We start from the raw sequence: 16,917 nt of genomic DNA on the forward strand, positions 1-16,917 counted from the left end.
AGAGGTGATGAGATGAGACAATTTTATTTAAAGATTATTGATCTTATGTACTGTCAGGATATAGTAACAGTTATAAATAATACACTTTTGTAAAGTTAACTAAGAAGGTAACCAACTGTAGCTTTAAGAGTCACTCAGATTTCATCTCAGCTGACTTAATCTATGGCTTGATAGCTAATATAACATTAAATTATAAGGGAAAAAAACATAGTTTAAAAAAAAAAGAATAGCATATTATATCATTTATTGGCTCAGAATCATTCGTCCAGGTGGACTTCCATGAAAAATGCATACACAAAGTGATAGAAAATACAAGTATAAAAATTCAAAACACATACAATATTAATGTATTATAGCTTTCTGTAGTTGAAAATCAATGTTTTGGCTCTTGGACACTTTAGAGGGGAGCCTTCTTGGCAATTACCTTTTCACCTCAGTCCCCTGGAAAAGGAACTAGATTTAAATATAGAGCAGATCATTTGTTGGGTGTTGGAGATGTAATTGCTCTCTGGGTTCTACAGGTACATTAGACTTTGAACCAATTGATGTTGGTTTGTTGAACAGCATTTCAAACCCCCACCTGTTACAGCTTTCTGAATATGGAAGTGAGGCTGTGTCCAGCATTTTGTTACTTTATATAACCAACAATCTAACAAGAAGACATGGTCTAGAAGTGTTCATGATTTCCCCAATTGTACAGTTAATGCGTTCAGACAACACTTTGTACAAATTTGTTCCTACAAAGTGTTTATGTAGCTTATGAAATGTAACAAAAGTCAAATACAAAACAGGTATTAGTAAAATTACAATTAGCGGTTTGTCCTCAAATTGAACGGCAATATTTTTTCTTATATTTCACTAATGATTTAAGTGGGTAGCTTGAGTCAGTCATTCCTTGGAAAAAATGAAATCGCTCAACCTACTGTTGATTGAGAAGTTGAGCTGAGTAACACGTTATAGTTTTGACCAAGAGATGCTATCTACAGTGATAACCCTTATATACAATCCCCAAATTAGAGGCGACAGTTGTTGACATCCAGCCATGAAGTTTTTGGACGGCAGTGTCCCTTGAGTGGTGCATCAGAAGTCCTTTAGCCATTAGGCGCTCTGCTCCTGTTGTTCAAATCAGAACTTTGACTATTCAAAGGCAACATCCTCCAAACAGCGCCCATGTCTAGCGTGCTCCTGAAGGTATCCGTGGTAAAGTAGTATGCAATGGGATCTAGTACTGTGTTGAGACATGCCAAAATCAGACTGTAACTGTATGCAGCCCGCATTCGGCATGTTATATTTTCTTTATACCGAGAGAGGAAAACCAGGGTGGCATGATATGGGAGGAAGCTGAGTAGGAAAATGAGGATGCTGGTGGCAATCATCCTCTGGATCTTTCTGCTGTCCACCAGGTTGGTCTGGGCCACAGAGCTTTTTCGGACAGCACGGACCAAACCCCAGGAGCAGATCAGCATGATTAGTAGTGGGATACCAAACCCCACAAACAGAGTGGTGTAAGCTATCACGGGTGTTATGGAATAGATCGGCAAGCTATCAAAACACTGGCATTGCACCTTTTCTTGCTTGGAAAGGTAGATGGGCAGGCTTGCACCAAAGGTGAATATCCATATTCCGAGACAGACCAGAGGAGCTTTCTTTCTCCCTTCCTTGACACGAGTTGACATAGGGAAGGTAACAGCCATGCAACGGTCAAAGCATATGCAAGTGAGGAGGAAGATGCTCCCATACATGTTGGCCTTCAAGATCAAACCAACGATCTCACACAGCCGCTGAGGAAGGCCCTCATACCCCAGATGGTAGTAGATCCTCATGGGCAATGTGAGGATGAGCAGTACGTCTGCTAAGGCCAGGTTAGTCATGTAGACAATGGTATGTGATCTGGATTTGGTCTGACTAAAGAAAAAGACCAACGCTAAGACATTAAAAATCAGACCCACAATAAAGATGAAGCAGTACATGCACACGGGAATGATGTCGACTTGTGTGCTGTTGTGGCAATCAGTGGAGATGTTGTTGGACATAATGACCTAAGATACGGAAGAGAGAAAAAAATGGGTTAGAAAGTCTTTATGAGAGTAAGTATGTCCTCTCTAAGCAGCAAAGATACACAAGAGGGGGGTCAGGGTTGTGGCTCTGTAGTTGTGAACATATATGACACTTCTTCTGTTCTTCTGTCAAGAAGTCAGTGGTTTGACACCAAAGCATCAAGCCATGATCTAAAGAACTGTGGCATTGTGTGTAAGACTGTTTTATGTAGGGTAGCAGGTATACAGTAACTTAAATGTTACTTTTGAAGAACTTTGAACAAAATTTTGCAGAAAAATGACATTCTTTTTGGACCTTATCTCTCCTGGAACTTGAAATATAGTGCTGAATGCAATGAACAAGCATGACCAGGTCCTGCAGTGACAATCATTCTGCATTTCACAACACAGTCCCACAGAAATACGTGAAATTGACTTACGAGCTTAACAATGCATTATGTAGTGTTAGGCATGAACTTGGTTAAAATTAAGTGCTGGTAAAATAAAAACAATACCAATGCAAAGTCTAATATGACGGTTGCAGTTTTGTTGGGAAATGGTTGTGGTTTGATTAGGAAAATCACTTGGTCAAATCTAGAGAAAAAAAAGTTAAGGAGGTTGTGTTTATGGTTAAATAACTACAATGTAAGTTGATTTTACTTTTTAAAAAATCTAGGAAACCAATTGCTTTAAAAAATGTATGTAACTATAAGTCTTAATTTATGTTCCCTTTATATATAACTGTGAAGTTTACTTATAATTTAGTAATATTTACATATTTTTTAGGTTGTTGCAACTTAAATATGACAAGTTCAATTTAAACAATCTCTCTAAGTTTTAGCAACTGCAGTAAACTGAGTTTACTGTGCTATATTCTGCTGGTTAGAAACTAGTCAATTAATTAGTATTTTCTTAAATATGGTGAGGTGTATTATGCTCTATTTATATGGGTCTTATCTTGGGATCAGAGGTTAAGGGATGGTTAGGCCTTGGGGTCTGATGTCTGGAGTATGGACACCCTGCTTAAATTACAGGGAATGTGTCCCCTTGGGGTTTTTGTGAGTGAACACAATAGGTAAAGGAATGTTTACTGATAGATGTGTAGATGCTTGTACCTATATAAGACACATGCATGAGCTGTAAGAGAGAGAGATTCACATTGGTCCTGAATCCTCTCCCAGGCAGACCATGGTGCCTGGTGGATGCTGAACTTTGTTGTAATAAATTGATTCTTATGCAACCAAGTCAGTGTCAGCGGAGGTTTCTTCATCGTCTACCCATCATTGCTGCTTAAGAAACAACGACAATGGTAACAAAACTGAACTCAAAGATCTCCAGACTTCATCATTGGCAATATCTTCTTTTTTTGATCAAGTCAGACTAACTTAGTTTACTAAGGTTGCTAACACCTAGAAAGAACACATTCATTTCACTTATCAATTTTAAGTTGCACCAACTTCACAAAATTAGGTAAATACAGCTAAATTTGGAGTAAACGTAATCAGAAGTCGGTAAGGTCATATAACTATGTAGAATTTTGGTTTCACACAGGACACAAACAGCAGTCTCCTGTTTGTTTGACCCACCGCCACCCTTCCATCATACAGAGACTTTTCCTCTCTTTATACTTAATTCTTGTGTCCAACACCACAAAAGATCCTCACTGGACTGGCTTCATTGAGATGAATGAGGGGGGTGTTTTCACTGAGGGCTACCTTAGATGAGAACACCATCTAAGGTCCAAGGAAGGGGTGCCTGGTAGCTCGGGATAAAGTGGTGCTCCATGTACAGAGACTGTGTCCTTGCTGCAGAGGCTGTGGGTTCAAATCTGGTCTCAGCCCTTTGCTGCATGCCCCCTCCCCTTTCAGACTCACACTGTCCTGTCAATTGAAGGAAGTAAAAGCCCCCCAAAAAATAATCTTTAAGGTGCAAGAAAGCATTTATCTCTGTCTTGAATTATCATTTTTAGCTGAATCACCTCACCCTTTTTGACTCACTTCCTACTCATCTGCAATGTTGCATCCTTGGTTTATGGGTACTGTATCAGGTTTGAAATCTGCCCGCTCTTCAAATTTCTGCCAACACCCAAAGTGTGTTGTAACACTTCCTTGCTTGTTTATCTTTTTCAGATTATGTTGGCTTCTTGTCCACACTTGTATGAGCAAAAATGATTTAAATCCCTGGATAATCAATGTTCCAAGTAATTAAAAGAATATTGTTAATAATTCTAATACAGAATAAGTATTATTATAAAATTAAGGCTATAGTCAGTTGAATTAGATTAACGAGTGTTTTTTATGACTCCTTAGTCACGTTTTAAACTCCCTGTGTGTGGGTCACCACTTTGATCTTTAAATCTGCATTTTCAAAAAAGTAAAAATTTTCATGTAGCAGCAGTAGAAACCAGTTGTGAACACAACATTGACATGACCTATCATCATCTTTAATGGCAAACAGTTGCTTCTTTGCACATTCAGCAGTTACAGAGTACCACTATAAATCGTGTTTATGCCCACCTGATGAGTGTAAGTCAAATATTCACTCTGTTTTAGCTCTGTTTTTGGTCTCCACCAACACCAAGAGAAATATTCACTGTACTGTGTGGTTTTTACTGAATACTTAGACCATTAATGATACAAGAAAGAAATATTAATGAATTCATATTAGCCACTATATAAAGTAGTGCAGTAAAATAATAAAGGCAATTTTAACATTTACCACTTTTTCAAAATATGTCCTAGACAAAATAAATGAATTAGAGTAAAATTTCAGCTGGACAGCTAAAACATGAGCTGACTCTCAGAGGGAGCCGCAAATTCAGGTGATAATTCTCTATGAGTTCATCAGTTTGAGCGGCTCCTTTCACAATAAACATTGTTTTCAATGCAATGTCATACACTGTTGTTGTAAAAATAACATTTTCAGCTCTGCACAGGCCTACTTCACTATGAGTTTATATGACTGACATCAAAGGTCTTCATTTACAGTATATGACAAGACATGGGTGTTTTCTCAGACTGACTGATGAAGTGAAACCTACATATTGGCTTTCTTGACATTTCATCACCATATGATATGATACTGTGTGGTATGAGAAATATCTTCACTCTTAAGACAGTTCCTCCCTAAAAAACCTGCTGGGGGCTTACCTGCTGCTGTAGCTGCTGTTATTCACCGCTCTGTTGAATACGGTATTCTCTTCCTACATCAACTCACTCACTCTTCATACAGCCCACAAAGATTATCACTGCCTGTGATCATCTGCTGCTGCATGTGAATCACAGAAGGCACCAAGGTGTCCGTCTGAACTACTCTCAGTGTTATTCATTTCTCCTTTACACTCTCTCTGCTAGCTTTTATTTTAAGACTATTTATTTCTGTTATGTGGTTTAACCCCTTGAAACCTGCAGCGACTTCCCTTTTCTTGTGCCGCTTCCAGATGCATCTTTGAATACTGAGCAAATTGGTGCAACTTCAAATGTTGCACAAATTTGCGAGAAATTAGCAGATTAGAAAATTATATATATAAAAAAGAGGGGGGAAAAGAGAAAAACAGTACAGTTTACCTGTTTGTATTTTATAAAGGCTAAAGGTTACACACATATTTAACCCTTTGAAACCCGCAGCAACATCACATTTAGCTGCTTTCAGATGCCTTCAGAAGTATTTAAAGCTTTAAATTCTAAGCCCATTGGTGCAATTTCTTTTAAAATATGGAAAACAGCAATGGGCAACTTGGCAATACATGTATCACAAGCTGCAAGAAATTAGTACATTTAGAAAATATTTTTTAAAAGCTAGGGGGAAAAAATGTTTAGGCACAAAAAAGAAAAATTCTAGGAAAAATGATGTGTCTAATTATCATAATTTACATATTTGAAATTATGTTACAAAATGATCATGTTTAAAGCACTTTTCCTAGGTCATTGTTGTTTTTTGTTTTGCTTTGTTTGGGTTTTTTTTCCGTTTTTTTTTTTTTTTTTTTACTTTTTTTGGCTAATTTTTGGTCATTTCTTATTCCATCACTGCCTTCTTACAATGTTTTTGAGAGAAATCAAGCCAGTTTGCTGCAGTTTCAAAGGTCTTAAAGTTGTATGTGGGCTATATAAAAGTATAGGCCTCATACGTTTTGTTGTTTATAAAAAATAAACAACTCAACAAATAAAGCATGATTTAAGGACAAATTTTAATTTATTTTTCTTTTCAACCTCATTTTAAAAAAAGACTAAAATATCTACCTTGTACCTTGTAAATATTATATATGCAATACAACATATATCAATATTAATTTAAGAAATGTCCCTAACATCATCTGGATCATGTGGAAGAATCACTGTAATTTTCATATGTACTGATACTTACAATCAAACATCCAATACGTTCAATCCAAAACATAGAATATAGTGTATTTTTTAAATGTGGTCTTATTTAACATCCAGAAAACTACATTCACCATGCATTTAAGAGGAACAAGATTTTTTTTTTCTCAGTGCTGCAGTTCCTGGCAGAAAGCAGAACTCGCATGTGTGACTTGCACTGATCCCCTCTGCAACAAAAATGAACTTCTCCATGGCCTCGTTTACAGAAAATGTAACTCTGTTTCACAAAACTTTTAGTTTTTAATTTGAGTAGTTTAATTTGCATATCTCTTTGTTTGTTAATCTATTACAGGTTTTATGTGAAACAAATTTTGAAAAAAAAGAATAAAAATGAAAAAAAGTTTGATGAATCTGTTTCAATTAGGTTTCTAGATTTTTGGTTTGTATTTATCTATCACTAACAGTTCCTCCGCGCTCACATCTCCGAGCATTCATCTCCACAACTTTGATTGTCACGCAATAACGTAACAGAACACTCGCAAATGAGTCATTTCCCACAGCACTAAGTGTTTTTTTCCTGTTTAACAGATTAAAAGATATGAAACTAAAAGTGCTGATATAGGCCATATAGAAAATATAGAGCAAGCTCAAAATGCAACTTTACCTATGTGATGATCAAAAGAGATGAAGATCCAGAGGAAGACAAAGAGAGAATGCGTGTCTGTCACTTAAGCATACTGACATACTCATGTCTCTCTCACTCGATGTGGGAGATTCAGCACAGGAAGTTAACCAATCTCAAGGTCTCTCTCTCTCTCTCTGTTTGTCTTCATGTAGGTCGACTATTCTCTGTAGACCTGTTTTGGGGAAAAGCTACAACTTTTACATTCTAGCTTCAGATATTTATCCACATTGTTTATCTTTTGGTTTGTTTATCTTTTTTCTTATAAACTGTTTGTCCCAGATTGCCTCTCCCAATCAAATGTCCAAAAATGTCCAAGACCATCTCAAGACCGGAAGAATACAAACAAGTTGGTCAAACAACAAGTGTACACATCCTCATTCCTAATGTCAGGGGTGCCCCCAGAGATTTTTCATATGGGGTGGCCAGATGGGGCCAAAGAAAGTCTTGGGCTGGCTTATCCAAGCCCAAAATCATAACTGAATATTTCAAACTTGTCAAACACATCCACCCAGTCAATGTTTTTGGCATACCGTTGTGACACCCTAAGCCACTTTCTACATCCACCTGGAATGAAGCAAGGTGGCCCCAGCTAGCAATTTTTGGTTCTAAAAACGTTCTGAGAGAGGTATAATGCAACCACTGCAATGTTTTAGTAATCTTTTCAGCAGCAAGTGTTCTTTCTGTTTTTTTAGTTCCTAAAATGTTACTTTTAAAGTCCAGGTAGCATTCTCTATAAACATTAAAAAAAAAAAAAAACATTTTTGCTAACAATCACATTACATTTTCTTAAAAAATGTTCTGTAATCTTCATCCTTAATGTTGATTTGAAAATGTTCTTCCTTTGTTCACATATAACATTGTGGGAATGTTTTATAAAAGAGCATTCGTTGATCTGTCACCTCTCAACATCGACAAAACATCTTCCGAATGTTGCAATAACAGTGTGCCCATAGTTCACTTGGTGGAGCGCAGAGGCTGTGTCCTTGCTGCAGTAGTTTGGGGTTCAACTCCACCTTGTGGGCCTTGCATGTCATTTCTTCTCTCCCCCCTGCTCACCTCAGCTGTCCAATTATAATAATAAATGCAAAAAGAAAAAATAAATAAATACCTTTCAGTATTTTCAGCCCCCTTTTGTCCCCCCTTGGGATGCGCCACTGCAGGATGTTAAAATAATAATATTAACTGTGAGAGAATAAAGGAACTAAAGACACAAGTAAAACATCATGATTTCTATAAAAACAAACAAATTTGCATTAAGGACTGTACTTTATCTACAAGAGTAAGAGGTTGCCTATGGTGTGACATTATTTTTTTTTGTTTTGTTTTTATATCATCACCCTCCTAAAATCTACAAATATATTTCTCTGCACTCCCTCTGAGTGACTAAATGAAAATGCATCCATAAATAAACAGTATTTTACAGTCGCTGGCTGAGACAAATGGTGTGATTTTGGATATTTTTAAAGAAAACATGTTTTTAAGACCCACTTGCAGGTTTAGGGGTTCTGAGAGAATATTAAATAATTACAAAACACAACCATTTAAAGTTAAACGTCCCTCCCTGAAGCACATAAAAACATAACTCCCTCCCCAGTGCTTCAAAAATTATTTGAGGAGTCTCTCTTGTTTTGCACCACCTCATAAATAACAAACAGTCCCTAATTTGGGTTATATACTGCCAGATTTTTACATAATTTAGGATTCACGGAGTCCAAATCTTAAAGTGCCCCAAACTAACACAGCTGTGATTCAATGAATCATTAGGAACAGATCACAGTCGACAGGAAACAAGAGTTCATCAAAAAACTGCAGCATAATTTGATGCATATTCTGAAAACACAGGTCTAATGTGACTGTTTAACACAATATATTACCTGAAGCTGAGGAGAAATCCCAAATCCCCGGGTTGGTTTCTGTTGGCCATGCATGGATGTATAGTATTGATTTATTGCCTGATTTAAAAGCCTGTTCAGGCAATGTTTTAATAGAGAGAGCCCTCTGGCGGTTTATACATGAACAACATTTCAAACCGTAATGAATAAAGATGTAAATTTTACTGTAATAAAACATCATAAATTTACATATATATCATGCTATATAAAAATCAGTAAATCATTTCCTAAAATATGGTATAAACGTTATTATAACTTTTATTGGATATGAAAGTGCGGACCTCGTGGCGCAACGGTAGCGCGTCTGACTCCAGATCAGAAGGTTGCGTGTTCAAATCACGTCGGGGTCATTCCTTTTCGTCATTTTTGTAATGGAAACTGTGTGACTTGCTTAGTAGCTTGAAGAAATTTCGGACTGCATATTTTTAGTAGTGGAGTACGTACACATAGTATAAGGAAAAATTAGGTAGGCTATGCATTGTAAAAATGTTCATATGATGATAAAAAAAAACAAGTAACATAGTTTTATTTTGGGAAATGGAAAGTATAGAAATGAGAAAGATGAGTTTGCATTATTTAATTTAATTATTTGATAATATGCATTATTTAATTAACATGCTGTTTGTGGTTTGTTGTTTAGGCTTATTTTCATTATTAACATGTGATTATCACTTTTGTTTTGTCTGCATCTATGGTGTGAATATTTATATATTTAAGATTATATAAGATTAAGATTATTTGACCAAAAACACAATGACATAACCAAATCAAATCACAAGTATTTTATTTAAGGTATGTTTTATTATTTTGGGGTTTAGGGAGGTCTCATTTTACCTTCACACTTACCTTACCTTCACAATATTTAAGCCCCAGGGAAGGAGGTTTTTGTGGATGGGGCATTTAACTTTAAATGGTTATATTTTGTATTTATTTTAAATACTCTAAAAAACTACCAAACCCACAAGAGGGTTTTAAAGGCTTTTTTTTTTTTTTTTAAATCGTCAAAAGCACACAATTTATCATAGCCAGAAATTGTGAAATATGGTTATTTTTGATAGAGGGAAGGTAATGCAGTGGAGGGTCACAAAAAACGAGGACACCCTGCTGCCACCCCCCTAACTCTGATAAATGAAGTACAGTCCCTAAAAAGTATCTCCGCCAGCTTATCTTCAGAGATCTCTTAAAAAACATTTTAAACATACAAATTTACAGATACAAACACAGCATACATCAGTTTTTCCTCACAGACTACAATCAGTGTAATCTGAGAATAATGAAACACATAATAGACAGACAGTGTAATATATATAATCCCAGTCATTCCTCTTGAAGAAAAACGACTTTCAACCATAATGTCATTACTTCTTGGTGCAGCAGATTATGATCACGGTGATGATGGAGATGATGGCGACGACTGAGTCGATGACGATGGTGATTCCTGTCATTTCTTCTTCAAAAAGTCATGGTGTTTTGTGCTTCAATTTACTGTTGAGAGAGGGCAGAGAGACAGGGGTTAGTTTACAACTTGAAAATTCTTAAATGGTTTAAGTTTGCAAGTTTGCAGGTTCAACCCACAACAAAATGTTCTTATAACCAAAAATTGCCAGCTGGCACGCAACTCAAAAACTGAAACACTGCATCAGGGTTTAGTTGTGATAGTGTACACATCAAACAGTACTGAACATTTTGCACGGCGAGACAGGAATAGACGCAAATTTGTGCCAGGCAACACGTAAGACACAATTACATGGTATTGTTGTTTTCAACTTGACCAAGAACTTGGCTGTGTCACAAAAGCCTAACCAGCTAGAAATTTGAGGTTCTAAAAATGTTCTGAGAATGGTACAACAACATCCCCTGAATGTTTAACTAAGGTTTTCAGTGGCAAGTTTTCTTTATGTTCCCAGAATGTTCTTCTTAAAGTTCAGGCAACATTCTCTATAAACATCAAAAAATGTTAATTTTGTTGTTGAAATAACCCATTACATTACATTTTCATCTTAAACAAAAAGCACTGTAATCTCAGTCCTCAATAACATTTTATGAATGTTGCTTTGAAGCATTCTTCCTTTTTTTCTCATTTCTCATAACATTGTGGAAACATTTTATAAAAGAACATGATCTGTCACCCTTCAACTTTACCAAAACATTGTCAGAATGCTGCAGTTATAGCGTTATATCTTACATCAGCATTTAACCTTACAGGAACATTATTTGAAATGGTAAACATCCTTAAAACAATCTCTGAACATTATAGATTAAAACGTTTCCTTTGAAACATGATTTCAACCTGTAGGTAACATTAGCCAATGTTGTGGGAATGTTCCCTGCTAGCTGGGTAGCAGCACTGAGATCTAGTTGAGATCCTCCCGGTCTCACCTCTTTGCCGCCGCAGGTGCCACAGATACATCCAAACAGCCCGTTGACCATCTGGATGAGACACAAGGCGAGCTCAAAGCAGGCCGCCACCAGCAGGGTGGAGAACAGGCCCACGTTGAATTCAACCACATTCTGGGGAAGTATACACCAACTCCACAACTCCTTGTCAGACAAGTAACTCCCATTACTGCAAAGCAAGAAAAACGGTCAAAAATAAACAGGAGAACACCACAGCGATTGCATAAAATGTGTCACATCTGCACAGAAAGACTGCCCGTACGTGTTAGCGAAGGGCGTCCCCCATTTTTGATTGAGGGTGTCTGGATCTTTGTAGAGGCATGTTGGCCCGTTAGCAAGACCCAGGGCAGCAACGCTCAGACTGTAGATGGCCCCCACTACACCGGCTGCTGCAAAACCGATGGACAGGAACATCTGCATGGAGAACACACAGTGGAGCTAATGTTATTAAAAAAAACAGATATACTTTGTCTTATATCTTTTTCCTTTTCCTTGTATTTTTTAACTGCAAATTTGGCTTTTTTTAATTGTTTTTTTATTGATTTTGTCATATATGACATGCTTTTATGCAACGCCTTGACTCTATATTATATAAGGCTATATTTTATCATTTTTTTTATTATAATCTGGGCAATTTTTTACCTAAAGTGTAACAGTCATAATTAGGTGGGGTGGGATATGAGGATAATAATGTTTGTAAAATTTTATGAATTTATGTTTTTTACTTTATTTAATCAAATTATGTCATTAATTCATTTGTTCCAACTACCTGCATAGGAACATAGCAGCTTTGCTAAAAACTAGTACAATGCATTTTGTTTTATATAAGGTCAATGTTTTATTGTAGATTGTCCCAGTCTAAATTACATTGCATTACATTACAATAGCCACTTTTACACAATAATTGCAATTATAATAAACTCAGCTATGATATAATGTGATATAATACGTTACAAAAAGTGTAAAAGTGTGGGACATACAGTAGAAGCAGAACATCGCTGCCTACCACAGGGCCTTTTTTCATTCCAGCACTGGAGTCTGACTCGTTCTAGCACTGTATTGATTTACATTTATATGCAATTTTGTGTCTGAAAAGTTTAAGAGTAAGAATATTTTGCTTTCACAGTATTTCAGAAACACCTAGGAGATAATATATCAATATGATGGAGATAATAAGAGGCTGGAGACAAACGGCAACACTAGAAATACTGCCCACACTTACCCCACAGCGGTTGGCACAGCAGTTCTTAGCACTGGTCAGATGAATGTGGATGGCAGGAATGAGGACCTGAAAAAAGATTTAAGAAAGAAACAACAAAGACATATTTAATGTAGCAGAAAAACGGAAACGGGGTCAAAGAAACATTAATTAAGTGAGACCGTGAAGCCCAATAGGGTTAGATTCTAAAATTAAGTGAAAGCAATGTTTTCTAAGCAAATACTGGTCTACAGATCTGAATAAAGATCAAATAAAGCATAAGACAAGGGCACAAGTCTAAATTGGACGAGCGCAAAATAAACTTAACTGACTTTAAAGAGGTACCACAACAATTTAGTATATTATTTTCATAACATTATATAACCAGCCAGATGTATATTTAAAATAGAATGGGCAAAATCAAACATGCAGAGGCTGAGATATCTGCACTCTTAGTTCCTTAGTATGGGTCATCATCCAAAAAAAATCCTACAATTCCCATAATGCAACATGTCTTTCAAACTCCATGTCTTACAGTAGTTTGTCCCCCCCCTTTATGTAACAGGTTTAATGTCCAAGCTGAGATAGCCCTGATGATTTCACTGCGACGTCATCAGTTTTTTTCTCAGATTCAGATTCGGCAGGCTGAGTCACACCCGGCATGATGAGTAAAATGCTCCTAAAGCTTTGAAAAATGACTTTTTTATCACATCTCATCACTCACAAATGTTTTTTAATAACCTTTCTTTTATTTTTTAAGCAAGTATTTACTTCAACTTGACCAAACTTTAACCATTGAAAACAATAAATTGAATGTTCATCTTCTCACCATGATTCCTCCTCCAATCAGGCCCGACATATATTTGACTTCCTCCGTGATTCGATCCTCTCCTTTCCGGTCTTCCGCTGCATACGTTGTATCAAAGTCAGGGAAGAAGAGCATGATGTTGCAGATGATGGACACCAAAGCCAGGATGTAGAGCGGGATGGCAATGAATTTAGAACAGGCTCCGGTACACATGATGGCTGCAGATGGAGGTCGCTCAAAAAGGCAAAAATAACTAAAATCCCAGCTGCTGCTCCAAACAAAAAAAAATCTCTTCAAATAGGTGCTGTCAGTCAAGTCTTCTCCTGTGAAAAAGAAAATGTGATGATTGTTAGCTAGTACCCGTGAAGCTCAGCTTCCCGCATCTAATGTCGCAGAAGACAAATGGAAAAAGTGTTTAAATATATATTTGGAGGGTGGAGGGTAAAAAGGTGGAGCTACAGGAGATAAGCCCCATTATCATCCCCCTTTATGACACAAGCTTTATGCCTTGGGTGTGTGTATTTGTGTGTGTTTGAGCGCATGTTTCCATTCCAAGTCATAAAAGCCAGTCGTTAGAGGCACAACAGCACGACCACTCTCTTTAAGGATAGAAAATAACAGAATAGACTGGGGTAACATAAAAATGTTTTTGGCTAATGTTAAAAACACATAAAGCTACAGTAGGTAACTTTCTTTGCACCACGACAGACTTTTATTTTATAATTGTAGCTATATTCTGACAGCAGCACATGAGGCAAAAACGTCAATCACTGCGGTCGAACTGTTTTAACAGGCAGCGCTGATTAAACTTGTATCAAGATTCTGTGACTGCGTTGCCTTTTTCTTGCTGTAAATTTTTCAGAAAAATATTTTGTGTACTGTTTAGGTGTAAAATGAGAAAGTCTGCTCCAGCTGGTGGGGAGTGCTTTGTGATTTCAGCATGGGGTTGCAAACTTGCTCATTTTACAGCTCAACAGTCAGTTGCAGATCTTTCTATAGGTGGTAAAGGCAGCCACCTAGGACGTAAGTGTGGCACTATAAACAGTACACTAAAATACATTTCTGAAAACATTTGAGGAGAGAAATATCCCCCACTGACTGTTAAGCTGTAAAATGAGGAAGTTTGTGACCTTATGTTGAAATCACAAACCAGCGGTAGGAACAAATTTTCTCATTTTACAGCTAAACAGTACACTAAAATATGTCTCTGAGAACATTTTAAACAAGAACTAGACAATGCAGTTACAAAATCAGGATTTATATTTCATCAGTGCTAACTAGTTTGACAAACTGACCGCAGTTCACAAATAGTAATGCACATGATTGACAGCTGCTCTCTGAAAAATGACCTGACTGCTTAAAGTCTAAAGAGTTTCTAAAGCCTGAAACAGAGCCAAGAGGACTTACAGATGTCTACTTGAATTAATTTATTCTCAAAGTTTATTGTAAGTTTATTGTCACCAAAAGCTCGGACACCCAAGCTTTTGGTGACAATAAACTGATAATGAATGTGAGGCAACTTTTAGAAGCAGTCCAATGTGAAATACTTCATGGAAAGATCTGGGCACAAATGCAATAGTTTTGTCCGATGCTGAGGTGGCACTCTTTATTTAAGCAAATATTAGATGAAGAACTGATTGTTATCATACAAATATGAGAAGATATTTCTAAACATCTTACTTGTTTTATTTTGAATTTAGCATGGCAAGCATCCACACTATGAACAAATTTTCAAATCTTCAACCTACTATTTTCCATTTTTTATCTTCACACTTAGTTTTAAACAGGTCGCAAAGTAATGATACTTAATATTTTTGATTGGCAATTACTTTTGCATACTCTCAGCTACAGCAACCATTCAAATGTCAAAACATTATGCTCTTTGAGGACATTTATGCGTGTATTTATTTTTTTCTGAGCTATATGCTTTTTAAGGTACAAAGCATTTCACCTTCAGAAATTTTTGTTAATTAACTGCAAGTTATACCTACAGTATTACAGTTTAGCTTCCAGCTTCTCTGACAATGTATTTCAGCTTTTACTTCTTTATGTAACACAGTTCAGCTCCTAACTCTGCCACTTCTACATTTCACTTTCCAAATTTTCATGCATCAGCAGTGCAGAGCCATTAATTTTTTTGATAAATTCCTATATTTTCAGCAATAATTGCAATTTCAGCTGTCACATTTACATGCATTTTTGCAGAAAATGACTGCACTTTTTTTTTAATTCAATCATCAGTACTCTGGCCTCCTATTTCTAACAGGATTTTTTTTCTTTTTGTGTGGACATTTTATGCCTTTATTAGAGAGTGACAGAGGAGTGGTGACAGGAAATGACAAAGAGAGATGCAAGAAAGGTTTTTTGGAACACTTGGAGACAGAATATATGCTATCACCAGAGATCCTGATCCAGCTGAGCCAGATCCACCCTCTCTATCAGAGCCTCCATTACTCTGTGTTCTTTTTAACAGCTTGCAGTGAATCAATCATTTCCCTTTAACCTTAGCACGAAGCATCTTTTATCAGACAACTGATAAAGACTTTTTAGTTTGTAGAAGTACAAGTTTCTTGTGTGTGTGTGTGTGAGAGAGAGTTTGTGTTTATGATTTGATTACCTTATCAGTGAATTATGGCACTATTCAAATGTGTAGGTGTAGGGAGTACGCAAATGGACTTTAACCAACATCTGCCACACACACTCGTGAATATAGTCATTAAGTTTGAATGATGAATCTCGCTCCTTTCTAACAAGCCCTCAGCATCACCGGGTCTCACTGTGTCATGATTTTCAATTCTGTCTGCTCTTATCTCTGTAGAGATGACGTTTAACCTGAGCCGAAAATTCTCTGTGGTATGATTACAAATGATGAGCATGATCCGCACACATCAATGAGTCCAGAGTCCCCTACCCTACCCTACCGGTGCTGTGACAAGCTCTGGGTTGGGTATCTACGAAACCTGTCGCAGCACTGACACAAAAGAGGCCAAAGATCATGAGCCAGGAGTCAGGGACAGCTGACACTAGAGACCACCTTTAAAGGAATACTTCACTCACAAAATGAGCATTTATATTTCAATTACTCGACCGCGTTAGGTTGAATTTGTTAAAACTGTTCAGCCTTCTTGATGAACGAAAAATCCAAAAACGGTGCACATTCTTGAGAAATGGAGTAAAAGGAGACCACATTATACAGCAGCAAAGCTGATCATTCTCAGGCAACTTGTGCCATTTATCCAGCTATTTAAAAATTTATCAAACAATTTTCCTTAAAATTCTGAACACAGACACACTTATTTTTTATAACTTTCCCCCCAAATGGCTCTGTGGTAGAAAACGAAAAACACTTATTTAGTATGTCCCCCTTATTGTCCTGTACCATTGGTATTTTGGTTATGGTGAAAATGCCTGTGTTTGGGAAGTACTGAGCATCCAACAGGATAAAAGAGACTTGGATTTTACTGCAGAATTCTGAACAAATGTTCAGATAGTTTTGCTGTTGTTAAACACAGTCCCCTTTTCCTCCAGTTTATTAAGAATTTTTTAAGTTTCTCACCAATTTGATGACCGATTAGACTTTGC

At 36.7% G+C, this 16,917-nt stretch overlaps 2 protein-coding genes and 1 non-coding gene across 6 annotated transcripts; 1 reads left to right on the top strand and 2 right to left on the bottom strand.

The window, feature by feature from the left end:
• Positions 1-227: 227 nt before the first annotated feature.
• On the bottom strand, positions 228-9,557 carry si:dkey-3k24.8 (lysophosphatidic acid receptor 6). Of its 4 annotated transcripts, none has more exons than XM_088073892.1 (3): positions 8,915-9,557; positions 8,149-8,194; positions 228-2,039 (listed from the first exon to the last, which is right to left on the bottom strand). In XM_088073892.1, exon 3 carries the CDS (start codon positions 2,031-2,033, stop codon positions 1,092-1,094), a length of 942 nt encoding a protein of 313 aa, XP_087930018.1. In that variant the 5' UTR covers positions 2,034-2,039; positions 8,149-8,194; positions 8,915-9,557; the 3' UTR covers positions 228-1,091. The 4 variants fall into 4 exon arrangements, with proteins under 4 accessions (XP_087930018.1, XP_087930017.1, XP_087930016.1 ...); XM_088073891.1 differs by lacking the exon at positions 8,149-8,194 and adding an exon at positions 7,999-8,101 and having other exon boundaries at positions 8,915-8,968; XM_088073890.1 differs by lacking the exon at positions 8,149-8,194.
• On the top strand, positions 9,211-9,282 carry trnaw-cca (transfer RNA tryptophan (anticodon CCA)). Its single transcript has one exon. It is a non-coding gene; the product is annotated as a tRNA-Trp (tRNA).
• A 142-nt stretch (positions 9,558-9,699) lies between the features above and the next one.
• Positions 9,700-13,548, bottom strand: tm4sf21b (transmembrane 4 L six family member 21b). The gene is made up of 5 exons (XM_042512535.2): positions 13,357-13,548; positions 12,552-12,617; positions 11,592-11,743; positions 11,312-11,498; positions 9,700-10,417 (listed from the first exon to the last, which is right to left on the bottom strand). The coding sequence occupies exons 1-5, from the start codon at positions 13,546-13,548 to the stop codon at positions 10,415-10,417; spliced, it is 600 nt and encodes a 199-aa protein (XP_042368469.1). The 3' UTR covers positions 9,700-10,414.
• Positions 13,549-16,917: the final 3,369 nt, after the last annotated feature.

This window comes from Plectropomus leopardus, chromosome 23 (assembly GCF_026936395.1).
Source record: "Plectropomus leopardus strain MGB_pleo_1.0 chromosome 23, ASM2693639v1, whole genome shotgun sequence".
NCBI classification, from domain to species: Eukaryota; Metazoa; Chordata; class Actinopteri; order Perciformes; family Serranidae; genus Plectropomus; species Plectropomus leopardus.